At 49.5% G+C, this 27794-nt stretch overlaps 1 protein-coding gene across 2 annotated transcripts in view; it reads left to right on the top strand.

Moving 5' to 3' along the window:
• TRIM28 (tripartite motif containing 28) overlaps positions 1 to 27794 on the top strand; it is a 689781-nt gene that overhangs the window by 528639 nt on the left and 133348 nt on the right. For both annotated transcript variants that reach the window (XM_044058953.1, XM_044058952.1), the window contains exon 16: positions 11721 to 11855. In XM_044058953.1, coding sequence (XP_043914888.1) covers positions 11721 to 11855 — 135 coding nt within the window. The remainder of the gene's footprint in view (positions 1 to 11720; positions 11856 to 27794) is intronic.

Raw genomic sequence — 27794 nt, 5'->3', positions numbered from 1 at the left:
GAAGTGAGAAAGCGTGCATTGCAATGTGGTTTTGATTCTCTGGAGGCCGATTACAGTGCCGCAATTACGGGTTCTGTCATTAGGAGGCATGCTTGGTTAAAGGAACAGAATCTGGTCATGTTAAAGCAAAATTAGATGCTCCATTACAGCATGATACCTTATTTGGTCTTAAAGCAGAGGATGTTTTGAAGAAAATGGAGGACAAAGCGAAATCTTTGCAAACAGTAAAGGATTTCTTACAGGTACAGCCACCAATATTTAGCAGGAACTGGCTACAAAGAATTGGTCCTTTCCAGTGTCACAGGCCACAGAGGCAGATAGAGAGGTCCCAGAGGCAGATTCCAGCCCCAGGGCTCATACAGGCCCAAACAGTGGGGCGCTTCTTCCTCCAAAAGCAGAGAAGACAAATCAGCCATACAGGAAACAGTCCCAATGACTTGACTCTGCCAGCACCAAGCACTTGTTTTGGCAGCCCCTTGGGGGGGGGGGGTAGCACTTTTTCTCAAAATTGGCACATGATCACCCAGGACAAATGGGTCTTGAATAGTGTCCCAGGGCTACAGGTTCCACTTTCACACCCTGCCAAAGGCAAAAGGTATGCCAGACCTGCCACACAATGGGCAGAGGCACAAAAACAAGTTTCGTCCCTCATGAACATGAGGGCCATTCAGCAAGTACCACAGCAAGAGCAGGGACAAGATTTTACTCGAGACTTTTCTTGGTACCCAGAAAGGACAAAGCCTGGAGACAAATACTGGACCTGTCTTTTCTAAAAACATTTCTACACATTTCAAAATGTTAATTCTACAGCAGCTTCTGCCCATGCTGGGCAAGAAGGCCTGGCTTGTAACTTTAGACCTAAAAGAGGCATACCTGCATATCCCAAGCAGACAATCTTGCAGAAGATGCTTCAGATTCATAGCTGGCTCAATGCACTACCAATTCTCTGCACTGCCCTTTGGCTTATCTACTGCGCCCAGGGTCTTCACAAAATGCCTGACACCAGTGATTGCATTTTGCAGACAGAGGAATTCAAATACATCATTACTTGGATGACTGCCTTATACAAGTAGAGAACAAGGACATTCTGCTACAGCATCTGGCGTTTGTAAAAAGATTAATTTGCCTAGGGTACACAGTAAACAAAAAGAAATCAAAACTAGTACCCTCTCAAGAGATAATAATCCTGGGTGCAAGCTTAAATACAACTGCCCAGATGGCTTATCTCACGGTAGGACAAAGGCAGCTGACTATTTCAAAATGTTGATGTCAAAGACCCAGTTATCTGCAAGAAAAATTCTGCAGGGGCTTTGGGCGTCATGGCATTCTGCTAATTCCATATGCCAGACTGCATATGAGGAAACTTCAATGGTACCTAAAAAAGTGTTTGGACTCAACATTGCCAAAACCTGGAAACATTACCTTCATTCCTTGCCTGCAACAGGAGTTTCGATGGCGGGCACAGGCCTGTCTCAACAAAGGACAGCCTTTTACTCTACCACAGCCAGGCAGTCAATAACAGATGCATCAGATTATGCCTGGGGGCCCACATGGCAGGAAAATGTGTTCAGGGCACATGGCCCACAAGCTAAATGCATCTACATATCAATCAGAGATTCTAGCTGTTACGAATGCCCTGACAGCTTTCAAGGATCTACTTCATCCAAGACAACTACTACGGACAGACAATACTACAGTCATGTGGTACATAAACAAGCAGGGAGGCACACATTCCTATCCCCTCTGCAGACAAGGCATGTCTTTGTGGAACACAGCATTGACTTAAGTACAGCTGCAAGCACAATTCCTGCCAGGAAAGAAAAATACTCTGGCAGACTAAGCAGAAACCTCACAGATTCTCACCAGTGGAAACTGGATCCACAAGTCTTCAGCATGATAAAGTAATGGGGATGCCCAGACATAGATCTATTTGCTTCCCCTCACAACAACCAACTACGGAGATTCTGCACAAGGACTTATCACAAGCAAGCAGGGAAGGTGGATGCTCTATCATTCAGCTGGAAAAGCCTAACTGTATGCCTTTCCTCCTCTGCCTCCACCCCAATGTACTTCTAAAGGTCAGACAAGAGAAGCCAAAAATGATTCTGATTGCCCCAGACTGGCCACGCCAGCACTGGTACCCAATCCTAAAAAGCTTGTCTCAAGGCCCAGCCTGGACATTGCCTCTAATTCCTCACTTACTGGCCCACCGAAACAATCAGATTCTGCACAGCCAATTCAGGACCCTAAATCTGGCAACATGGTGGATAATGTAGCCATTCAAAACACACCTATAAAGCAGTGATGGATGTTATTTTGGAGGCCAGGAGCCCCAGTACCAGAAAATCTTGTGCAGAAAAATGGAAAATATTCTGCGCTTGGAACCAGGCACAAGGAATGGACACTTGTACCCAATATTCCCCAGATTTTACAATACCGGAGATGCTGGACAAAGGCCTATCTTTTTCATCAATTAAAATTCATGCCTCTGCCATTTCAGCTCATTACAATACGGAACCACCTATTTTTTCTCATCCATTGCTAAGGCAGTACCTCAGAGGGGCCAAAAACAAGACCACCAAGGAGAGCCCCAATACCTGCATGGGACCTCAATTATGTCTTGGAAAAACTCACTGCTGCCTTTTGAGCTAGCTAATGCAGCTGATCTAAAGTTCTTATCTTGGAAAACGGCTCTTCTCCTAGCAGTAACCTCTGCAAGACGAGTCTCAGCCACAGGCACTCATGGCTGTGGAACCTTTCATAATTTTCCATCCAGACAGGGCATCTCTTAAGGACAAACCCAACATTTATGCCTAAAGTAGTGTCCAGTGTGGCCCTTAACCAAACCATTCATTTGCCTACCTTTTATCCAAACCCACAGAATAAGGGTGAGAGACTCCATTCTTTGGACATACAGACACCTACACTTCTACTTGGACAGAACTAAAGCTTTCAGAAAGACTGAGCAACTTGGTGGCATCTGCTGCAGGATCTCAAGGAAAGCCCATCTCAAAACAGACTATTTCGAAATGGATAGGCCACTGCATTCGTTTCTGCTACTCGCAACATGGCAAATCAGTGTCCACGGGCATTAGGCCTCATTCAACCAGGGCAGCAACCACTTCAGCAGCCTTACTCAGAGGAGTACCAACCAAAGACAGTTTAGAGGCTGCAACTTTGAGTGCACACTTTTACCAAGCACTACCATTTACCTCTCTGCTCCGAGTCCAGAGCAGGCGCTGCCACTGCAGTCCTGCAGGGCCTTATAGCCTCTCCTAATCCTATTTAGCCCAGCCACCCAACCTCAGCTTTGGGATTCAACCCAAGAGTAATGACTGCAACAGTGAAACACGAGCATAGTACAGTTGTGCACCTACCATAAATGTAGGTGTTAGTGTATTCACTGTTGCAGTCCAGGTGACCTACCCACCATCCCCCTTTTCTTGGCTGGGACTTACACCACCATACAGGTTGTATAGGACAGGCTATTTGCTCGTAGATGAAGAAAATGTTTGTTTTGCTGCATGCATAATTAGCCAAATTGATAGCCTACCATTTTGGGGGCACCTGACATCTGGGGCAAGATAAACTGAAGAAAATGACGTTGGCTGCATCTTTTATACCCCTGGTGCACCATCCGGGAAGAGGCAACTGCAACAGACGCCAGACCAAGACTTTATACCTCTGGCGGGACACCGGACCTAGACTTTGGAATTCAGGCCGACTGCGGGTAGGCTGCCAGCAGGATAACCCAAGAGTAATGACTGCAGCAGTGAATACACTCTGTAACATCTACATTTTTGGTAGATACACAACTGTACTTTTCTAAAAGTGCATTTATATATTTAGTATCTGGGGCAAGAAAAACTGAATAAAATGGAGTCTGCTGCATGTTTTATACCCCCTGATGAGCTGACGTCATGGAAGAGGAGACTGCAACTGACGCAGGACCAAAGACTGTTCAGGCCGACTGAGGGCAGCCTCTCAGCAGATTACCCCAAATGTAATGACTGCAACAGTGAATACACTCTTAACATCTACATTTATGGTAAGTGTACATAACTGTACTTTCAGACACGTCAGTCTAGGTTCCTACTTGCTTGTTTATGTATCTGTTTTGTCCGCTGAGGCACTATGAAGGTTTGGGAATGGGTGATTGAGACCGCTTTCTCATTGCAACTTGCATCCCAGAGAAAAGCAGTGTACTAGCAGACGGACTCAGCGGGTCCATTCTGATGCCTCACAAGTGGTCTCAATAGTGAATATGATCATCAGCTGCTGGAGCGTGCCTTGCTGTAACCTATTCACCCCTCAAACACTGCAGCAAGTACTTGCGCTCTACTGTGAGATTATAGCATTTTCTTTAATGCACATCATTGGATATACACTGCTCTTCCACAGGTGACTGATTACAAAATTTCCACCAGAAAGTCTTTCACAGCCACATTGTCTATCCTTCTCATGCAGGGAAAACCAGTTCCCCTCAAAACTTTTCAGCCTGCTGAGAAGTCTTAACTTTTTTCTTGTCTTTTCCCTGTAGCAAGTTATTTCTCCAGTATCTAACTTCAACAAGTCTCTTAATGCTAATTGTTACAAAAACATTCAGAAAGTACAATGCTTTGTTTCACACAAGCATTTTCTGTCAAGCTAATCATACTTTACTACATATTTCTTTTCTGTACTTGCAGATGCTGTATTCTAAAAAATGTCAGTTATGATAGCAGTTAAGAACAGTTCTAACAAATTTTGTATATATATTTTCTAGCAAATGTTGCTATGAGGGAAACCTAGTTTTACTTTATAATTCTGTCGAACACTGCACCCCAGTCTCCTTACATTCAACCTAACTGCATGTTTTTTCCTCTACCAGTAATTACTGGTCCAGGCTTTCTTCTACAGTTGTGATTTGTCTTGGCCTTCCAAGAAGCTTCTAACAGTCTACAGAAGCCAGTGGAAAAAAAATTCTATTTGGGCCTCTAACCAGAACATCAGCCGTTCGTCTGTACCAGTTTTGGATGTTCTTTTTCTAACAACTCCCTTTAAAGAACATCCTAGGTTCTCTACGAATTTCCATACTGGAAACAAATATTTTTCTGTGGCTTTGTCCAGTTTGTGCAAGGCCTTCAGGAGACATTTTTCTCAGACTTCTGATAGAAGACTCCTGAAAGAACCTTCCTCAAGACCTTGCTGTGGTCCTTCAAGGGTTAACTCAGAAGCCCTATGAAAAAAATTATCTTGGTTCAGAAAGTCTGACCAACTGTTTGTATCCTTTTTTTCCCAAATTGCTGGGACCGGGTAGTATCTAAAGTCACCCTAGCCAAGTGGATTTCTGATTCCATTTCATTGATTTATTCTCAGCTAAATTACCACAGCCTCTCTGGAGCTCGTTCGACTTTGCCCTTGGCTACTTAATCTGCCTTTTGGTCAAGGACTTCAGTGATGGGTCAGTCTAGTACCTTTGTTGCACATTACAAATTTGATATTTCTAAAAGCGGAGGAGCTTTCGGGGCAGTGGTCTTGGCAGGTCCATGAGGGCTTCCCAAGGGTTATGTAGCTGGGGACTCATCACATTGAGGAAGAATGAAAAGGACATCAGATCTTTGTTATATAGTTTCCATAACTTGGCATCTGTGTCCTTTTTACTCACCTTTCCCATTTTTCCCCCATCCTTGTCACTCCTGGAAGTAAGTACCTGTTAGGCTGTGATATCCTTCAAGAATGCAACTGCAGTCCTGACATATGGGTTGTCCTGCCTCAGGCAGCCCTTCGGTCGGCCAGATTCCAAAGTCTGGCTCCGGCGTCTGCCGATGTCGCCTCCTCCCCGACGTCAGAGCAGCTGGAGTATAAAGGCATCAGCCGACGCCATCTTCAGTCTGTCTTGCCGCACGGTGCCCGAAGCAGAAGCAGTTTGCAAGTGCCGGTCAGTCAACTCCTGTGTTTTCAATTACCGAAGTCCTCTAAAAGCGAAGTACCCCATTGAACATTTTTTCTGCCTCAGCCGATGTCAGAACAAATTGAGAGTTAATGGTTTGTTTTGTGGTAAACAAATACCTCATAAAGGCTTTCATTCTTACTGCCTCCCTTGCCTGGGCCCAGACCACGACGTCTCGGCCTGTGCCGCCTGTGCTTGCTTTAATAAGCGCACTCTCAGGCGCCGGGCAGAGTTTGCCGAAGACTTTTTTGGCGAATCTTACACTTACACCATGTCATCGGAACAACCGACAGCACAAACTACCAAAAAACGAAAGGACCGTGACCGACATCCTCGGCCTGCTTCTTCCACCGATATAACGCCCAAGCCCTCAGTGCTTCGGTCCCTTCGGAAGCGGTAATGCAACCGCTCCAGGCCGACGACACCGCGTTAACTCGTCCCTCGGTCTCTGAGGCTACTCCGGTGCCGGTTGTTGATTTTCCTCCGGAAACCGAAGTTCTGGATCTACCCGACACCATTCCAGTGGACAGTTACCCCTGCACGTGGGGCAGCTAGGCCACCTGTATCCATGTCAATCAAGGCCTTTGCGCGTGCTAAGGCCGCCAGCCAGGCCAAAGCCCATCCCAAGCCTGCTTCTCAGGCTCCTTCTGACAAACAAATCATGTCTCTGGCTGCAGATCTTATTTCTCTTATTAGGGGGTCTCAGCCTCACCCAAACGGAGGTTCTCAGCCGCCTGCAGAAAAAAGGCCTAGAACTGAGCAGGCAGACAACCTCTCTTCAGATGAAGCCTCTGGGGTTTCAGAGCATTCAGAAACCCAAGAAGAATCCTTCCAGGCCTATGAGGACTCTGCTGAGGAATCTATTCCCTCTGCCTCCCCTCCAGAGGATTTTTCATTCGGTGAAGTCCTCCACTCCATGAGGGAGCATTTTAAGTGGTAGGGTCAGGAATTTTCTGATTCCAGGAAAAGGCTACATACCTTCCTTAAGTTACCCCAGCACAGACCTTTAGCTATTCCGCCAGTTTTGGATGTCCTGGATGATAGTTTTCTCCGACTTCAGTGCTTCCCCGGATTCTCTCCCTCCTGCTCCTGTTAAGCCAGACCGATATTATAGGGTCCCTGACACTCACAAGCATCTCTTTAAGGCCCACTCTGTGGATCTAGAAACTTTCACAGGGCCCCAAAGGAGTGGCTACCTCCTCAGCCAGGAACCCGCTGACAGGGAAGCAAGGTCCCTGGAGAGATGGGGTAAAAAAGTCTATACCTCTACCACCCTTGCCATGAGGTCCCTTAACTGCCTTTTCCATATGTTTCAGTACCAGGATTATTTACTGGATGATTTGCAGAAAAAGATAGCCTCTCCTGAGCCTGTAGATAGGCATTGCAGGATTTGGTTCATAATACACAGCAGGTTAGTAATCATTTTCTACAGTGTTATGATGCATTGGGGGCTTCATGTAGGGCAGCTATGACAGGGGGCTGTTATCCGTAGACATGCTTGGTTGAAGGATCAGCTGCTGCCAGATCATGTTAAAGTTAAGCTCCTGGATGCACCTCTGGATAAACAGAAGCTTTTTGGAGCTAATGCTCAGGATGTGTTGAAATCTATTGAAGGCAAAATCAGTTCAAACAGTAAAGGATTTCCTCCAGGTTCAGCCCCCAAGTTTCAGCCGGAATTGGCCTTCAAAGAATTGGTCCTTTCCAGACTGACAAGTCTCAAAGGGGAAAGAACAGGCGTGCACGAGGTAGAGGGCAATACAGAGGCTCCTACAGGGGACGCCAATGGCAACCACAAAATCAAAGAAATGGCACAGGTAGTACACCTGCACCACAGGGACAATCACAATGACTTGCCTTTCACTCTGCCTACCAAGGCTCAAAGAGAAGCACCTATAGGTGGAAAATTATCTCTGTTCTCAAAAAACTGGCACATTATAACAAAGGACAATTGGATTCTGGACATAGACAGAGGTTACAGGTTCCACTTCCATACCTTACCAACAGGACAAGGCATGCCAAACCTGCCACAAAATCAAAGGGCAGAGGCACTCATAGAAGTCTCAAAGCTATTACAAATAAAAGCAATAGAGAAGGTTCCTCCTCAGGAACAAGGCCAGGGATTTTATTCAAGACTGTTCCTTGTTCCAAGAAAAGAAAAACAATGGAGGCCTATACTGGACTTGTCAGTTCTAAATACTTCTCATGGTGCCAAAATTCAAGATGCTGACGTTACAGCAACTTCCCATGCTGGGCAAGGGGTCTTGGCTGGTTACTCTGGACCTCAGAGGCATACCTGCATGTCCCTATCAGACACAGTTGCTGAAGATAAATCTGATTTCTTGCAGGAACAGAGCACTATCAATTCTCAGCATTGCCGTTTGGCTTATCTACTGCTCCCAGAGTATTCACGAAATGCCTGGCATCAGTAGTGGCACATTGCAGACTCCAAGGGATTCAAATATACCCTTACCTGGACAACTGCCTAATACAAGCAGACAGCAAACAGACCTTGATAAGACACTTGGATTACGTCATTCAATTGCTGCAGGCTTTGGGATACACAGTCAACATTCAAAAATCAAGATTACTGCCATCCCAAGAGATATTTCTAGGAGCAAAACTGGACACATAGCTACAAATGGCTTTCCTCACAGAGGAGAAACAAGAACATTTAACAGCTTACTTCAGAGGCCTAGCAAAATTAACCCACCTGACCGCAAGGAAGACCCTGCAGGCCCTCTGGTTCATGGCATCTTGCATTCTTCTAATCCCTCTGGCAAGACTACACATGAGAAAGCTGCAATGGTACCTAAAAAGCTTGTGGTCACAACACAGCCACAACCTAGAAGACATAATACCACTCATACCATGCCTGCAAAAGGAATTTTTGTGGTTGGCTCAAGCAAGTCACTTAAACGAAGGCATGCTTTTCAACAAACCTCAAACAAGTCAAACTATTACAACAGACTCCTCAGACCTTGGATGGGGGGGCACACATGGACGGCAGATGCATTCAAGGGCAATGGACTCCAATGGAGATGCATCAGCACATCAAAAGGAGATGTTGGCAGTGATACATGCAATAGAAGCCTTTGGAAAATCTCTTCAACAAGGTCATCTGCTAATAAGAACAGACACCACTGTCATGTGGTACATAAACAAGCAAGGGGGCACTCATTCCTACCCCCTCTGCAGACTAACAATGATTCTTTGGGAAAAGTCCCTGAAACTGAATATCTACTTGCAATCCCAGTTTGTTCCGGGCAAGGACAATGTTCTGGCAGACAGATTGAGCAGAAATTTCTTGGATCCTCACGAATGGATGCTACACCCTCGCATTTTCGCACAAATAGCATCTGCATGAGGAAGACCAGACACAGACCTCTTTGCATCTCATCTCAATCATCACCTGGAAAGGTTCTGCACATGGATACACCATCCTTTAGCTTGGAGAACGGATGCTCTTTCCTTCAGCTGGAATGCTCTAACAATTTATGCATTCCCTCCTCTACCTTTGCTCACCAAGGTGTTACTGAAGATCAAGGCAGAACAGCCAAGGGGAGTCTTGATAGCTCCAGACTGGCCAAGGCAGCACTGGTATCCACTACTATTGAGCATAACTCACTCCAAACCGTGGCCCTTGCCTCAATGGCCTCTGCTCCTGACTCAACACAGTTACAAGACTGTTCATCAGAACCTGCAAACCCTAAAGCTGACAGCTTGGAGAGTTCCATGACTCAGACCCATGACTCACTCTCCAAAAAAGTTCAGGAAATTGTGCTGGAGGCACGCAGACCCTCCACCAGAAAAACCTATACGGCCAAATGGAAGAGATTCACCATCTGGAATGTCAACAAGGGACAGGATGCATCATTGAACATGCCTCAGATATTGGAATACTTGACAGAAATGTTTCACAGTGGCCTCATACTCTTCCATCAAAATCCACGCTTCAGCTATCTCAGCACATAATAACTGTGATCCACCTGTGTTCTCGCATCCTTTGCTAAGACAGCTTCTAAGAGGCATAAAGAATATCAAACCTCCAAGGAAGCTACCAATTCCTGCATGGGACCTCAATTATGTCTTGGAAAAATTAACTCTTCCTCCTTTTGAACCAGCAGCATCTTCAGAAATGCAATTTCTCTCATGGAAAACTGTTTTCCTGTTGGCAGTCACTTCAGCAAGAAGAGTCTCTGAGATAGAGGCCCTCATGGCAGTTCCTCCCTTTATCATCTTTCATCAGGACAGAGTTTCCCTTGGGACCAATCCTTCATTCATGCCTAAGGTGATATCCAGAGTGTCTCTAAACCAAGCAATTCACCTGCCTACTTTCTTTCCTAATCCTCAAAATAAAGGGGAAAGGTTGCTGCATACTTTAGACATTCACAGACAACTACGCTACTACTTGGACAGAACAAAGTCCACCAGGAAGTCTGATCAACTTTGTAGCCTATGCTGCTGGAGTGCAAGAGAAAGCAGTCACCAAACAAACTATCTTAAAATGGATTGGACACTGCATCAGATTCTGTTATTCTTTTCATGGAAAAAGTGTGCCAGCTAATATTAGACCACACTCCACCAGAGCTATGGCCACAGCCACAGCTTTTCTAAGAGGAGTGGCTACAAAAGATATTCTAGAGGCTGCTACATGGAGCTCCGTGCATACATTTACCAAACACTACAACCTGCCATTATACTCCAGATCCCAAGCAGGCTTTGCTTCGGCAGTCCTGCAGGGCCTTCTAGCTACACCATCTCTTACTTAGTCCTACCACCCCCAGCTTGGCTATGGTATTCAACCCATATGTCAGGACTGCAGTTGCATTCTTGAAGGACATAGTACAGTTTTGTACCTACCATAAATGTAGATGTCCGATAAATATGCAACTGCAGTCAGGTTTACCCTCCCTCCTACCCCTCTTTTCCCATTTTGGGTCCTTACTCCCCTCACCTATCAGCTGGGGATATATGTTATGGTGTATGTTTATTACTGTTCATGTCTGATTTATCAGTTTATCTATTCACCAAATTTAACCTTCATTGGAGGGCACCTGGCATCTGGAGCAAGAAACACTGAAGAAGGCGTCTGCTGATGCCTTTATACTCCAGCCGCTCTGACGTCGGGGAGGAGGCGACATCAGAAGACGCTGGACCCAGACTTTGGAATCTGGCCGACCGAAGGGCTGCCTGAGGCAGGACAACCCATATGTCAGGACTGCAGTTGCATATCTATCGGACATCTACATTTATGGTAGGTACAAAACTGTACTTTGTATCTACTGAGTTAGTGGTTTGAGCCCTGTGTCTATTTCTGCTGTGAAAGCGATATTGCATCAAACTCTGAGGTGTTGGGTGGTATGGAACATTGAGTAGAGAGAGAAGCTAAAGAGCTGGATATGAAGTATATTGTATGTGGCAGTCTGATCCAAGGAATGGATCTGAATCCATTGGTGAGGAAGAATGAAAATGGACAGCATTGATGACTATGGTGATATGTACTTGATGCTGTCGAAGATGTACTCTGTAGTTTACTTTGTTCTTGCTGGTCTTTCCGATTTTACATGTTACAATTATAAATTTTGATATGGTTTTGTTCCTGCTTAAACAACTTTGTGAAAACTAGTACTGGGGTTCAGGGTGTTTTAACTTGATACTTGAGTAATTAGGCCAAATGTATGGCTGAGTGCTTAGTCTTGCATAGCTTTTTGGGGAATTGGATTGCATTTGCTTGGTTCTTTAGATTTCATATATTTTTTGACCTTTTAAATTTAATTTCTAATTTCAGACACAGGGAGATCCAATTGATTTAACAATTATAAAAGGAAAGCTGCTTAAGAAACTGTTGCCCCATTACAGCACTCCTGATGACTTTGCGGCAGATGTGTGGCTTATGTTTAAGGTCTTCAGCGCTTCCACAGAGGTAAGTCTTTTTTGTGCAGTTTTTGACTGGTATTTTTGACAGCGTGAACTTGCCTCACTCAACTAGTCTCTATATATGCATTTAACACTGAGTTCTGACAATTGTCATATTCCTTCAAGATGCAACTTGATCTGTGGTGCAAGGTGCATCTTGTGTACAGGTTTACTCACTTCACACTATGTACTTTGTTTCACTATTGCAGTCATCTCAATTGTGTTATCTGCCTGCAGGTTGCCCTCAGTCAGCCTGAATACCAAATACTTAGTATTTCTGCGTCCGATGCTGTTGATCTAGGACTCATGTCATGTCTGGTATCAAAACAGGCAGCCGACGCCATTACATCAGTCTTTCTTGCCGAGGAGCCTGAAGCAGTTCGTAAGTGCCAGTCTGCTGCTACCTGAATTTTCATTTACGAACTGAATAATCCTGAAGTCTTCTAAAGCTAAGTACCCTGTTGGGGATCCTCTTTTCTTGCTCCAACCAATGTCAAGTTAACTGTTATCTTGCCTGTGGAAAGCAAATACCTCAGACTTCCATTCTTACTCTCACCTGTTTAGGCCCAGACCACGACATACCCTGCTGTCTGTTTTGTGCTTTAACACTTTAACCTTTCGGCTATGTCGCCAAATTCTTTTGCGCTCTGTATTCCAAAATGGCTTCAGTAAGCCATCAGACTACCGATATTCTGAAAAAATGTTAGGATAAAGACAGACTGCATAGGTCCAAAGCTGCCGATTACCCTTCCGTTAAGCTAGTTGCCAGTCCGCTGGTACTCAGTAAGCTGCTTTTGCAGCCCCTGATGCCCACTTCATTGGATTCGCAGGCCTCTACTGAGACTCATTCGGAGTCTAATATGCCGCGGGATTCTTTTTAGACTGTGGAACCTGCGGATGTCTCTACCTTGGGTGGGTCCAGAGCCACTGTGCAGGCACTGGCTTCTGAGGCAGTTATTCGCTCAACCGATGTTTGACTCCGACTTTTTTAACCAAAACTACAGAGTTTTAGGCCCAGTGTACACATTATGCCTAGAAAACAGACAACCAAGGCGCATGCACCTGCTCCAAGGCCACAAAAAACAAATGCTTAGAATGGCCAAAGACCTTATGCTGATTAGGGGAAGTCAGCCTTTCCCTGCTAAGACGGTCCAGTCCCCTTCAACTTCTACAGACTAGGAGTCTGACTCGAGATTTCTGATTATGAAGACATGCCCTTTTCTTTTTGTGGATTCAGATGCAGAGGAAATACATTCCCTCTGCCTCCCTTCCAGAGGATTTTTCTTTTGGTGAAGCCTTGCATACCTTAAGAGCATTTCCACTGGGAATGCCAAGACTTCCTCAGTCCAAAAAGAGACTCAGAATTTCTAGAGTTGCTTCAGCACAGGCCTTTAGCAATACCCCCTGTCCTGGGTGTTGTGGATGATGATTTTGTGGAATCCAGTCTTGACTCCTGACACTACCTCCTGCCCCATAGGAAACCAGACTGGTACTACAGAGTACCTGACACAAATTTCTTTTCAAGAATCCTACTGCTGGCCCAGAGAATTTCCCAGGGGCCTAAAGGTATAAAGGCTACTACAGCCAAGAATCCCACACCTTCGGACAGGGATGCCAGAGCTTTGGACAGATGGGGTAAGAAGGTATATACCTCTGCAACTCTTGCTATTAGGGCATTGAATTTGTCAGATGTTCTTGGTGTTTCACTGTTGCAGTCATCACACTTGGGTTATCTGCCTGCAGGTAGCCCTCAGTCAGCCCAAATACCAGTGTCTTGGGATTTCTGCGTCTGATGCGGTCGCCTCTTCCATGGCTTTAGGGGGTATAAAACATGTCGCCGACGCCATTACACCGTGCGGGAGCCTGAAGCAGTTAGTAAGAGCTGGTTAGCCGCTACCTGAAATTTTCGATGTTATGTGGTCCTATCTCGCCTATATTCCTTACTCATTGGTTCGGAGCTGAGAATCTGCTCCAACTCGGTCAAATTTCTCTAGTACGAAGTCTCTAATTGGCTGGGCTAACCCAGTATCCCAGGATGCATCTCACCCTAGCCCCAGATCTCGTTTGCTGCTCGTAGAGTTAGGACGTGGTCTTGGTTGGCTGTGGCTATGTACCCTTTTGAAATACTTATATTTTAGCAGTCTTCCTTTTGACAAAAGCTATTTTAATAGCTAACTTTGTATCTGAATAGTTGCATGAGGTTTTGAGAGTTTAGTGTTTTGTGGTATCCCTACTGTTTTTGCGGGCTAGGCCCGTTTAAGTTAGAGGACCTAGTCTTCTCCAGTGTGTTCTCTTGTTCTGTTGTGTTGGTGGTGTGCTGTTTTGGTAGTTAACTCCCTTTAGGAAGCGTTTAAGTTAGGAGTTTCCTTGTCCATTTAAGTGCTTGTTGGTGTTCCTGCCCTCCTTTTGTGTTGGACTCTGTCGGTTGTGTGGTGCGGTTGCTTGCTATGTCGAAAGAACTGAAGGAACATAAACCCTCTGGGTTTAAGAAGTGTACAAAATGTGGCTATAAAATGTCCATTACAGATGGGCACTCTCTGTGTTTATTGTCTTGGTGCTATTCGCTTGCAAGAGTCCTGCAGATCTGAAGTAGGAGATTCATTTGTCTGCAACCTGTGGGTTATGGATCCGACGTCGGATCCGAACCGGCATGGTTTACCATCTATGGATCCAAGCTCTCAGCTCCTCCCCTCACCCATAATGCCCTGCTCTCCCTACATGACCTCAGATCTTGTTTGCCGCGCTGGTGACCAGATTTGTGTTCCTAAGCTCTTCAGCTAAGTGCTCTTTTTCAAGTGTTTAGAGTGTTAAAAATTGTATTTTTGTGTGAAAGTTGTGTGAAAGTTTAGGTTTCCCTATTACTTAATTATACTTTCTAGTGTTTTAAATTTTAATTTTACTTTTCCCTCCCCTCGCTGGTAGCGTAGTGTGTGTTTGGGCCTGTTGTGTGCTTTAGTTACTTTGCTTTTACCCTTAGTTTAAGTAACTTTTTTTTGTACTTTGGGATGTCTGAACAACCCAAAGCTGTGGTATCCAAGTGCTCCGAGTGTGGCCATAAACTTTCCCCGGCTGATGGCCACACTCGGTGCGTTAGATGCCTTGGGGTTGAACACCTCACTTCTGGATGTTCCATTTGTGCAGGGTTCAACCCCAGGGCATTGAAGGAGCGGAGGTCCAAGCTTGTCTTGGCGGGTCTTTTGCCACCGGACTCTGCTCCGGCCTCCGCTCCTTCGGGTAACCGCTCTACGGTTGTCTCCTCCGCTCCCTCCTCCCCTGGGACTCAACCTCCCTGTAGTGGTTCGGAGGAGAGGGAAGCTAGAAAGAAGGACCGGAGGGAGAAGCACCATAAGCGGCGGGCCAAGGCCTCTGTTTCGGCCCCGCCAGCCAAGCGGGCTTCTCCTCCGGCCTCCTTGTCTGCTGGTTCTCCCTCCTCGGCCCGGTCACCTGTGTGTTTTTCACCGGGACCTGAGGAGGAGGAGACCCGATCTCCGTCGAGGCTATCCAGGAGGCACTCTAGGCCTACCTCGGTAGCCTCGTCGAGATCGACCTATAGCCTGTCAGACGCTGATCTGGACCGGATTATGAGAAGGTTCATCCAGGCCCAGATGCAGATGGGAGTGCTCTTGCCCCCCCCCCCGGGGGGAGCTCAACCCCTTTCTTTAAGCCAATTGCTCCTTCTCCGACCCGCTACCCGGGTTCGGAGCAGTTGGAGCCGAGCAGCTTCGGAGCCGGGGGTGGGTCGGCGCCGGTAGTACTTGGTACTTCGGATCCGACCCTGCCCTCGAGTGCTTCGGATCCGACCTCTCGGAGCCTGGATCCGAGCTTCGGATCCGGGGGGATCAGTGCTCCTTCGGCGCAGTCTGTCGGAGCGCACTGTCCCTTCGGATCCGAGCGCTTCGGCGCCGGCTCCGATCCACTCCTCGGATCCGAGGGGGAGCAGATTGTCGGATCCTTTGGTCGAGGTCGGCTCCCCTTCGGCTTTTGATGTAGTGGAGAGGGCCCTGTTGAGGGTCTCCGGACCCCCGGCACTTGCTTCGGCTCCATCCCGCGCTCCATCTGCACTGGGTCAGGCTTCCACCATCCGGCCCTTGGGACAGCCCGCTCCTTTGCCCCAAGCTGTTCCCCTGGAACAGGTCACTGTTTGCGAGGAGTCGTCTGACAGCCCCCCGGAGGATATTCCCGCAAACATACGTGCAAAAGGAGGCACATTGACTCCCAGTCTCTCACAGAAGACACGGACTTGGAGGAAGGGATGGCTCCCAAGATCACCCCGAGGATGTCTCATTTGGAGAAATCATGGAAATGCTCCGCATAAGGGGTGGTCTGCCCCAAGTCTTCCTCGGACGAGTCCGTGTTCTTGGAGGGATTTGAAGCGGGCCCCTCTACCTTTTGGGTGTCCCTCCTGCCGACCCCCTGGTGGACCTCATTACCACCAGGGCGTGGAAGGAACCGGACACCGTGGAGCCAGTCCCAAAAAGGCCCGACTGTATCCTCAGTCCCCCGGCTGACCGTGCCCATTGGAGTAAGGGGCCTCCGGTAGATGCCATGTTGACGGCGGTGGCCACCAAGAGGGAACTTGCTCAGGAGAGTCCCTCAGTCCATCCCCCGAGCAAGGAGTCTCGGATGATGGACCGCTTGGGGAAGCGGATGTTTAGTTCAGCGACCTTCTCTGTGAGGGCGCTGAACTACTTGGCACATGTGATTAGGATGCAGCGCGATCTTATAAAAGAATACGCTGCATCCCCCCCAGAGTCCATGTCGGAGGAGGACAAAGTGCTGCACTCCACCCGCATGGCCACTCAGGTCAGTCACTAATACCTCTATGCGGTTACTGTCCCATGCTACAGAAGGTGCCGCTAGAGCCGCAGGGGCAGGCCTAGTTACTAGACGTCAGGCCTGGCTCCGTCATTGCGATTTCTCGGAGCCCTTCAAGGCGTCATTTGCGAACGCCCCCTTTCGATGGTTCTGCTCTCTTTGGCAAAACTGTTCGCGACACTTTGACCCAGAGCGAGAAGGACGGGAAGACGCTGTCTGCCGTCGGAATCCGCTTCTCTGCACCCCAGAGGCCCTATTCTAGGAACCAAAAGGGTCAGAAGAAGATGTGGTTCCGGAAGTCGCAGCAATCCCAGCCTGCTCCGGACAACCAGTCCTTCCATGGCAGAGGAGGACAGGGAGGACACCGCCCTAGGGGCAGAGGGGCTCCCAGGAACTTCGGGTCCAGAGAACCCTTCTCTGAACGGCCCGCGCAGCAGCCCTGAGGGGTTGCCCAGCTGCTCCACTCTGGAGGCAGTCGGGGGACGTTTTTCGGAGCACCTAGCGGCATGGGAGTCCATAATATCAGACCGCTGGGTTCTCCAGGTCATGTCCAGAGGATACCGTATCCCCTTTCTTCACTTGCCAAAATTGAAGTCCCTCCCCGACGTTCCACCTGGTCAGTGGGAGGCCGCTTTGGCAGAAATTGGCCATCTGCTAAAGAAGAGCCATCCAGCCCGTCCCCCCTGACCAGATCGGATTAGTGTTCTACTCCAGGTTCTTTTTAGTGCCAAAAAAGACGGGGGATCGAAGACCAATTTTAGACCTTTCTCTTTTGAACCTGGCAGTTCCCAAGGAGAAATTCCGAATGGTTACATTGCAGTCTATTCTCCCCCTTCTGGGAGAAAACCACTGGATGTGCTCCATAGACCTCAAGGATGCGTACTACCACATTCTAATGGACAGGCGCTCCAGGAGGTTTCTCCGCTTCCGGCTGGGAGCCAGTCACTACCAATTCCGGGTCCTTCCCTTTGGTCTCACCACAGCCCCCAGGGTGTTCACCAAAGTATTAGCAGTGGTAGCGGCCCACCTGAGGCTTCAGGGGGTGCAGGTCTTTCCTTACCTGGACGACTGGCTTCTCACCGCCCCAACAAGGCATCTACTTCTCTTGGCGCGAGACTCCTTTCTCCATCTTGCTCCACGCCTGGGCATCACGATAAACACAAAAAAATCCAACCTAGCACCCACTCGGCTCATAGATTTTATAGGTGCCAGGTTAGACACGAGGAGATTGAGAGCCTTCCTCACAGTGGACAGAGTGCAAAGCCTACAGCTCCAGGTGCGGGCCATTCTCCACTCAAACTCAGTTCCGGCGGAGTTGGTCCTGAGGGCCCTGGGGTCCATGGCGGCAGCGATTGCGCTTCTTCCTCTCGCCAGGTTCAATATGCTTATTCTTCAATGGACACTCATGGTTCAGTGGTCGTATCTTGCTCTTCCTATGCATCATCCCATTGCGATCAGCAAAGCGTGCAGGCGGTCCCTCCTGTGGTGGCTACACACTCCAGATCTCCACGGAGGCCGCCCCTTTTGTGCCTCTCCCCCTCTCGCCACGGTGACAACGGACGCCTCCCGCCTCGGTGGGGGGGGCATTTTGCAGGCCGGACGGTCCAAGGCACGTGGGATGATTCAGAGACTTTGCTGCATATCAATGTTCTAGAGATGAGAGCAGTGCTCTTAGCGTTGCTAGCACTTAAGGCCTTTCTTCCCTTGGGAACAGTTGCGATTCAATCGGACAACATGTCTGTTGTCTGGTATATCAACAAACAGGGAGGAACCAGGTCTTACCCCCTTTGTCGAGAAGCCATGAGAGTGTGGGAATGGGCAATCTCCACCAACCGCTTTCTCATAGCAACACATATTCCGGGTCGGTCCAACATCCTGGCGGACAAACTCAGTCGCACCATCCTCACCCCCTACGAGTGGTCTCTCAGTACTCAGGTAGCGGAACGCATCTTCGCACAGTGGGGAACTCCTTGTTGCGATCTTTTTGAGTCTCCCTCAAACACCAAATGCGACAGTTTTTTCGCCCTGATAACTCCTCCTGGAGGTTCCCCAAGAGACGCTCTGGTGCATGCTTGGCCACCCGGTCTTTATGCTTATCCCCCCTTGCCTCTGATGCTCCAAGTTACAGATCTGGTTCCCCTTCCTAAGGTCTCACTCAGTGAATCCTCCTTGGATTCTAGATCCCATTCCGGATCTGATTTCTCATCCATCCCATTTACCTCCTCCGAACCTGGACAACCTCAAGCTGACCGCTTGGCTGCTCCAGTTCCACTCTTGATCAGGACTCACGGTATTTCGTCCCCTGTTAAGGCCATCTTGGTGGCAGCTCATAAGCCATCCACTAGGAAAGTCTACCGTAGCAAGTGGAAACGGTTCTCTTTGTGGGCGGAACGGCAAGGCCTGAACCCCTTCACAGTTCCTCTCCCTTTGGTGCTTGACTTCTTAACCACTCTTTTTAATGATGGTGCCAGCAGTTCCACGGTCAATGTAAACTTGCAGCAATTTCTCATTATCACATTGGTCATTGGTCCACTGATGTCTGCCAAATTGTGTAAGATTTTCCTTAAAGGTACTTTTCTTCTCAGGCCCCCTATAAAGCAAGCGGTTCCTCCTTGGGACCTTTCCTTAGTTCTTCAGGCCTTGACCGCCCGCCCCCCCCCCCCTTCGAACCGGCGGCTACGGTAGATCTGAAATTCTTATCTTTCAAGACCGCCTTCTTAGTAGCCATTACTTCGGCCAAGAGAGTCTCAGAGCTTCAAGCATCATCAGCTAAACCTCCGTACTTGGTCTTTCATCCAGACTGTGTTTTCCTTGGGACCAACCCGTCCTTTCTTCCTAAGGTAGCTTCTGAAGCAAACATTAATCAATCCATTAACCTCCCTGTTTTCTTCCCTAAATATCAAAACAAGGGTGAGTATAAGCTTCACTCCTTAGACGTTCACAGGCAACTTAGATTTTATCTAAACAGGACTGCTGGTCATAGGCAATCTGACCAGTTGTTCGTTTCCTTTGCTAAATTTAATTTGGGCAAGCCAATTTCCAAAGTCTCATTGTCTCGCTGTATCTTACTAGCTTATCAAGCTTCAGGAAGGCCCGCACCGGAGGGTGTACATGCCCATTCAACCCGGTCAGTCTCTACCTCGGCGGCCTTTAAGGCTAGGATTCCTCTAGATATTTGTGCAGCAGCCACGTTGGCTTCATCTCATACCTTTATTTCCCACTACAAGTTGGATCTTACATCTAAGGGTAGAGCATCCTTTGGCTCCGCGGTGCTCCAGAATATCCTTCCATGATGGCCGCCCAAGATTCAGGTAGCTGGGGACTCTGTCCCACAGGTTGCAGACAAATGAATCTCCTACTTCAGATTTAGAAGTTATGTACTCACCATAATGTTCCATCTGAGTAGGTGTATTCATTTGTCTGCAACCATCCCGCCCTCCTATCCCCCTGGCCTTTCAGTTTCCTGCATATGTTACCCTTTTCAGGGTGTTTATGCTGTTGGCAAACTCGATCTGAGGTCATGTAGGGAGAGCAGGGCATTATGGGTGAGGGGAGGAGCTGAGAGCTTGGATCCATAGCTGGTAAACCATGCCGGTTCAGATCCGATGTCGGATCCATAACCCACAGGTTGCAGACAAATGAATACACCTACTCAGTGGAACGTTATGGTGAGTACATAACTTATAATTTCTGTCATGTTTTTAGCCCTAGGGTACTGCAGGAATGTAAAAATTGATTTTGAAGGGTCTGATCAAGCCCTCCTTTGAGGAGGCCTTGGAGTAGTCTACGCCTTCTAGTACCAAGTCTAAGCCTCCTAAGGCCAAGAAAAGATCTCTGGCTTAATCTGCTTCGGAGCCATCGGAGAAGGTTTGTAAATTGGATACTTCCTCCTCGGCTCCACTGTCCTCTGGGCCGAAGGAGAAGGTCTCTGAAATGGATACTACATCCTCTGCTCCACTGTCCTCGGGACCGAAGGAAAAGGACTCTGAAATGGATACTACCTCCTCGGCTCCATTGTCCTCGGGGCCGCAGGAGGTATCTGTTGCACTGGAGTCTCTCTGCTCAGATACTTTTGGAACCTCTTCAGAGCAGGTCACCCAGTGTCAGGCATGAGTCTCCAGTCGGGAGATCTAGATATATTTCTTCCCAATCCTCTAGGCTGTCTGATGTGGATAGGGTGGTCCAGAGGCTTCTACAGTCGCCGATGTTAGCAAAACTGTTTTTTGCTCCGACCCAGTCTGCTCCGGAGCTGGTTCCCATTCTTGTACCGATGATTCCTCCTCCAAACACCCATGTGTCTGAGCTGGAGTGCTCCACGCAGAGTGATGTTCTGGTGTCTGTTCCAATACCCCAGTCTATTGGAGCCAGCTTCGGCTCCAACCAGGTCGGCTCCGTCCTCTGGTTTCAGCACTCTGGTTTCCTCAGTCGGACCAGAGGGGGATATCTCGGGACTCCTTTCGGTTCCGAGCCTCCCTCTCGGTTCTTCAGCTCTGGGAATCTCAACTCCGGTCTTGGTCGCTGAGACTGGTCGGTCCTTGGACTCGGGGGGGGGGGGGGGTGGCCTTCAAGGCCATGAGGAGCACCCTGGCCAGGTCGTCAGGTACATCACCTGGATCGGTCACGGTCTCCTTACACCCCGGCTAGAGCCTCTGACGCCCCCTCTCCATGGACAGCGTAGCCTGAAGGTCTGGGGATACCCCTTGAGCGGTCCCCTACTTTCTGAGGGCCCCTCAGTCTGTGCCTGAGGAGCCTCCCAGTAAGAAGTTGTGCAAGAGGAAGCACATCAACTCCCAGGACGAGTTACTTCTGATACCGACCTCGAGGAATCTGAGGGGTCCCCAAGTCGTCCTCCAATGTCTTTCTCCGACATCCTGGAGATTGAGAGAGGCAACTGGCCCTCCAAGACCCCCTCTGAGGAGTCTGTATTACTCAAGGCCTTCGGAGCACAACCCTCTGCCTCCTGGGTGTCTCCACCCTTCGAACTCCTGGACTTGATTTGTCGAAGGGTGTGGGAGAACCCTGATTCTGTGGAACCAGTGCCCAGACGTCCAAACAAGTTCCTGTCTGCTCCCCTGGGCAAAGTCCCTTACCAAAGGGGTTTTGGTATATGCCTTGGTGGTGGCGGCAGCCACTCAGCAGGAAGTTGCAGAGGCTTCTTACACAGTCCACCCTCCTAACAAGGAGTCCAGGAGTATGGACCGGTATGGGAAGTGTACCCTGTCTTCGGCGGCCTTTACCTTGCGGTCATTGAATTACCTGTCATTTCACTCTGCTCCAAAGAGATCTCCTGAAGGAGCTCAGATACTCCGGGTAACATGCCTGAGGCGGTAGTGCTGACGCCCAGTTGTCTACCCTAGGGTCCATTGTTAACTCGTCTGAGGCTCATCTTATGCAGCCGAAGGGACGAGTAGGGCAACTAGCTCAGGCGTAGCTCTCAGAAGGCAAGCCTAGATGCGCCTGTGTCATTTCGCGGAGGCCTTTGTCTTCCTTCACTGAAGCCCCATTTGATGGGTCTTCTCTCTTTGGAGCCAAAGTGAAAGACACCCTCACCAGATGCGAACAGGAGGGAAAGACCCGATCTGCCGTAGGGGTCAGTTTTTCTCTCCCTTCTAGGCCTTATCGCAAGGCTGAGAGGAGGGAAGATGTGGTTCAAAAAGTCTGAGGTCCTTTCCTGCAGCTCAAGGAGAGTCCCCCTCCAGAGGCAGGGGGGGTTATTCCGGAAGACACCATCCTAGAGGCAGAGGAGGCCCCCGCAACTCTGGAGACAGATTCCTTTCGCGGTTCTTCCTTCCAGCATTCCTGAGGTGACTGTGCTATTCCGGAGCCAGTCGGGGGCCGAATTTCGTTGCATCTGGAAGCCTGGGAAAGCATCACCCAGGATGGTTGGGTGCTCCAAATAGTTACCGGAGGTTACACTTTTCCCTTTGCGTCGACACCCCCTCCAGTCAGAAGGACCTCAGACGTCCCACCCAGTCAACAGGATTTAAGCGGCACTAGAAGTTGCAAAGCTGCTAGAAAGTCATCCAGCCAGTCCCCTCAGACCATGTCGGATCAGGAACTTACTCACGACATCTTGGTGCCGAAAAGGACAGGGGACCCGAGACCCGTTCTGGATCTGTCTATTGAATCGCTGTGTTCTGAAGTCTAAGTTCCGAATGGTCAAACTTCAGTCCATTTTTCCACTGCTGGAGAAAGGAGTATGGATGTGCTCTATCGATTTCAAGGATGCCTACTACCACATCAAAATGGAGAAGGCATCCAGGAGTCCTTTACGCTTCCGGCTAGGAGCCAGTCACTTCCAGTTTCGTGCCCTGCCCTTTGGTCTCACCACAGCCCCCAGGGTGTTTACCAAGTGTTTGGCAGTGGTGACAGCTCACCTGAGACGTCTAAGATTCCAGGTGTTTCCATATCTGGACGACTGGCTTCTTGCTGCCCCCACCAGGCATCTGCTCGTTCAAGCCAGGGAGACTACCATCTCACTTTGCCAACGTCTAGGAATTAATTTGAACTGGGAAAAGTCTGCCTTGCAGCCCTCACAGCGTGGTTTTATAGGCGCAGAGCTAGACTCTATTCAAATGCGTGCCTTTCTGCCACAGGACAGGATAAGAGTGTTGCAGTCTCGGATCCACATGCTGTTGCCCCTCAAAAGTTCAGGCCAGGTTAGTTCTTCAGCTCTTGGGATCCATGGCCTCCAACATCATGCTGGTACCTCTGGCCAGGTTACACATGCGGATCCTGCAGTGGCTCCTGTTGGTTCAGTGGTCCTTTCAAAAGCTTCTGCTTTCCCACTTGATACTTCTCACGGAGTGATGCAAACAGGACATCCTCTGGTGGCTATGCTCCTCCAATCTGGACAGAGGAAGGAGCTTGGTTCGTATGTCTCCAGTGGCCACAGTGACAGATGCCTCCCAGATGGGGTGGGGGGGCATTATCTAGGCAGGATGGTCCAAGGCACCTGGCAAGATCACGAGGTACACTTGCACATCATTGTTCTGGAGATGAGAGCGGTGTTTCTGGCGTTGCGAGCACTCCAGGTCTCTCTACCTCTGAGAACGATTGCAGTTCACTGACATGTCCATAGTGTGGTACCTGAACAAGCAGGGAGGAACCAAATCTTATCCCCTCTGCAGAGAGGCTTTGCGAGTGTGGCAGTGGGCAGTGTCTTCCCCGGAATGTGCGTTGCCACTAGAAACAGTTGGGAAGTCCAACGTGATAGTGGACAGTCTAAGCAGAGCTATTCTGATGCCTCACGAGTTGTCCTTGAACAACCGAGTGGCGGTTCAGATCTTCAAAAGGTGGGGGTCAGCCTTGCTGCGATCTCTTCGCCAGCCCCCTCAATGCCGAATGCAGCAAGTACTTCACTCTGATCCCCCCACAGGGGGAATCACCCAGGGAAGTTCTAGCTCACGATTGTCCCCCTTGTGATTGGTCTCCGCTTTCCCTCCATTTCCTCTGTTACCAAGAGTGATGCAGAAAGCCATATCCTTGGGAAGGGAAGCAGGATGATCCTTATTGCTCCACACTGGCCTCGACAAGTATGGTTCCCTTTTCAACGGTACGCACTGGATGGTCCGTGGACTCTGGACCCAGTGCCGGACCTCCTGATTCACATGTCAGGACAAATTCATCCATCCCTGCGGACTCAGGTTGACAGCCTGGCTGCTCCACTTCCGTCACTAGTCAGGCGACATTCCTTTTCACCTGAAGTGGTGCACATCTTGTCTTAAGTCTTCCACCAGGAAGATTTATTCCAGCAAATGGAGGAGATTCTGCATTTGGGCTCAGGCCCAAGGTTTGGACCCCTTCACAGCCCCTATTCCGTCAGTCTTAGTTTTTTTTTTAGCAATGTTCCGTCGGGGCTCCGCTCCCCGCTACCAGTAAAGTATAGTTGGCTGCAATTTCCAATTTTCACACATCTCATGAGCCCTCTCTTATGGGCCGCAAACTCTGTAAAGCCTTTCTAAAAGGCGCTTGGTTACTTCGTCCCCCAGTTTCTGAACCTGTACTGCCATGGGACTTGAACCTTGTGCTACAAGCTATTAGGTCACCACCCTTTGAACCGGCTGCCACTTGACTTAAAATTCTTGTCTTGGAAGACTGCTTTTCTGATGGCCATTACATCGGCCAGGAGGGTATTAGAACTTCAAGCCTTGTCCATTAAACCTCGGTATTTGATCTTTCATAAGGACAGAGTTTCCCTCAGGCTTAACCCGTCCATCTGGAGTAGGGACTTCACTTGTCAGCAACCTTTGGTTCTTGGATCCGACATCTGATCCGAGCCGGCAACTTATACAGGTATGGATCAGAGCTCCTACCCTCACCCATAATCCCCTGCCAACCCCAGATTTAGTTTGCCGCTCTTAAGTGTCAGCTGGATTTTCAGCTCCTGGCAATATTTTCAGATAAGTCACTTATCAGCCTACTTTTTCAGTAGTTTAATCCGTGTGTTATTCCCTTTAGTCAGTTAAGTTTTAAATTTTAGTGTTTACCGTCCCCTTGCTGGTCGTTGGTGTGCCTGTGTGCACTTGTGTTTGGGGCCTAATGTGTTTGTGTAGCTTTTATTTAGTTTTGGGTATGTCAGAGGCCCCAAAACCTATTTTTTTAATAAGTGCATAGTGTGTGGCCATAAGCTCTCTCCGGCAGATGGCCACACTCTGTGTGTTTGGTGCCTTGGGGTTGAACATCTGTCCTCGGGCTGTACCATTTCTGCAGCGTTCAACCCCAGGGCACTAAAAGAGCGGAGGTCAAAGCTGATCCTGGCGGGACTTCTGCCCCCGGCTTCGGCCTCCGCTACTCCCGTGTCACCTCCTCAGCCTGTGGTGGTGGCCACTCCTGCCCCCTTCCCCCGGCCAGGATTCAAACTCCTACTAAAGCGCCGGAGGACAGAGGCCAGGAGGGAGAAACTGAGGGAGAAGCACCGTAAGCGGTGGGCAGAGGCCTCCGCTTCGCCCCCCCAGCTAAGCGGGCTTCTCCCTCCACTACCAGGTAGTCTCCTCCTCTGCTCCGATTCCCTTGCTTCTTCCCGGGACCAGAGGAGGAGGAGACCCGATCTCAGTCTAGGTCATCGAGGCGGCATTCCAGGCCTGCCTCTGTGGCCTCTTCGAGATCCTTTACAGCCTGTCTGATGCAGACTTGGACCAGATAAGGTTCATCCAGGCCCAGCTGCAGATGAGTGCTCTTGACCCCCCCCCCCCCTTCGGGTGGGAGGTCGACATCTTTCTTTGTTCCGATAGCTCCTTCTCCAACCCGCTTCCCGGGTTCGGAGCGCTGTGTGCCAGGCAGCGTGAGCCGGGGGTGGGTCAGCGCCGATGGTACTGGGTACTACGGATCCGACCCTGCCCTAGAGTCTGTCAGTTCCATCATCGGAGCCGTGGGGCGAGCTTTGGATCAGAGGGATTCAGTGTACCTTCGGCTCCGTCCAGGTCGGAGCACACTGGTCCCTCTGATCCGGTCTCTGCGCAGGTTCCGATCCCTTCATTGGATCAGAGTGGGAGTCTGCTTTCGGAGGCCAGGGAGAGCTGCTCCCCCTCTGCCTTTGATGCAGTGGAGAGGGCTCTGTCGAGAGCATCCGGACCCCCCCCATCCCTTGTCTCGGCTCCACCCTGCACTCTCTCTGCTGGGTCAGGCTTCCATCACCCGGCCACAGGGACAGCCTGCTTTAATGTCCCAGGTTGTTCCATTGGAACAGGATATTGCTGGTAAGACCTCCTCTGACAGCCCCCCCCCCCCAAGGATGTGCCTCGCAAGCAGAAGTGTAAGAGGAGGCACGTGGACTCCCCCGAGTCCTTAACAGAGGACACTGACTTGGATGAAGGGGAAGGCTCCCCAAGGTCACCCCCTGAGGATGTCTCCTTTAGAGACATCATGGAAATGCTCCGGATCGGGGGGGGTCTGCCCCAAGGCTTCCTCGGAGTCCGTGTTCCTGGAGGCATTCGAAGCAGGCCAGTCTACCTCTTGGGTGTCACCTCCGGCTGACCCCCTGGTGGACCTTATCACCACCATGGTGTGGAGGGAGCCGGACACTGTGGAGCCAGTCCCTAAACGCCCGGATAGGATTTTGAACCCCCCTGCAGACCGGTCCCACTGGAGCAAGGGTCCCCCTGTAGATGCCATGTTGATAGCGGCAGCCACTGAGGGAACTAGCTCAGGAGAACCCCTCTGTCCATGCACCGAGCAAGGAGTCCCGCTCGATGGATCGCCTTGGGAAGCTGGTATTTAGTTCAGCAACCTTCTCAGTAAGGTCTCTGAACTACATGGCACATGTCGTCAGGATGCAGCGGGATCTTAAGGAATATGCTGCTTCCCCCCCAGAGTCCATGTAGACTGAGGACAAGCAGTTGTACTCCACTCGTATGGCCACTCTAAGATCTATTTCCAATACCTCTATGCGGCTGTTGTCCCACGCCACTGAGGAAGCTGCTAGAGCTAGCGGAGCGGGCCTAGTTATGAGACGTCAGGCCTGGCTCAGACATTGACTTTGTGGAGCCCTTTAAGGCGTCCTTTGCGAACGCCCCCTTTGGTTCTGCCGTGTTCGGCAAGACTGTTCGCGAGACACCTGTCCAGAGCGAGAAGGACGGGAAGATGTCTGCCGGAGTCAGCTTCTCTGCTCCCCAGAGGTCCTTCTCGAAGAACCCAAAGGGACAGAAGTTGTGGTTCCGGAAATCGCAACATTCCCAACCTGCTCCAGACAACCAGTCCTTCCGTGGCAGAGGACAGGGAGGATGCCGCCCTAGAGGCAGAGGGGCCCCGAAAAACTTTGGGTCCAGAGAATCTTTCTAGAGGCAGTCGGGAGGCGCTTCTCAAAACATCTGGTGGCATGGGAGTCCATCACGTCAGACCGCTGGGTGCTTCGGATCATATCCAGAGGTTACAAAATTCCAGTACAACATGTCCCCAGACTCTGGAACCTCCCTGATGTACCACCCGATCAGAGGGAGGCTGCAGCTGCTAAGAGCGAGCCATCCAGCCCGTCCCCCCAGACCAGCTCAGATTAGGGTTTTACTTCAGGTTCTTTCTGGTGCCAAAAAAGACGGGGGACTTGAGACCAATCCTAGACCTTTCCCTGTTGAACCTGTTGGTAACAAAGGAAAAATTCTGAATGGTCACTCTTCAATCCATTCTCCCCCTCTTG

Source organism: Protopterus annectens, chromosome 17.part0 (assembly GCF_019279795.1).
Source record: "Protopterus annectens isolate FY-2018-M chromosome 17.part0, PAN1.0, whole genome shotgun sequence".
In the NCBI taxonomy this organism is placed as follows: Eukaryota; Metazoa; Chordata; order Ceratodontiformes; family Protopteridae; genus Protopterus; species Protopterus annectens.
This window is presented reverse-complemented; position numbering and strand designations above follow the sequence as displayed.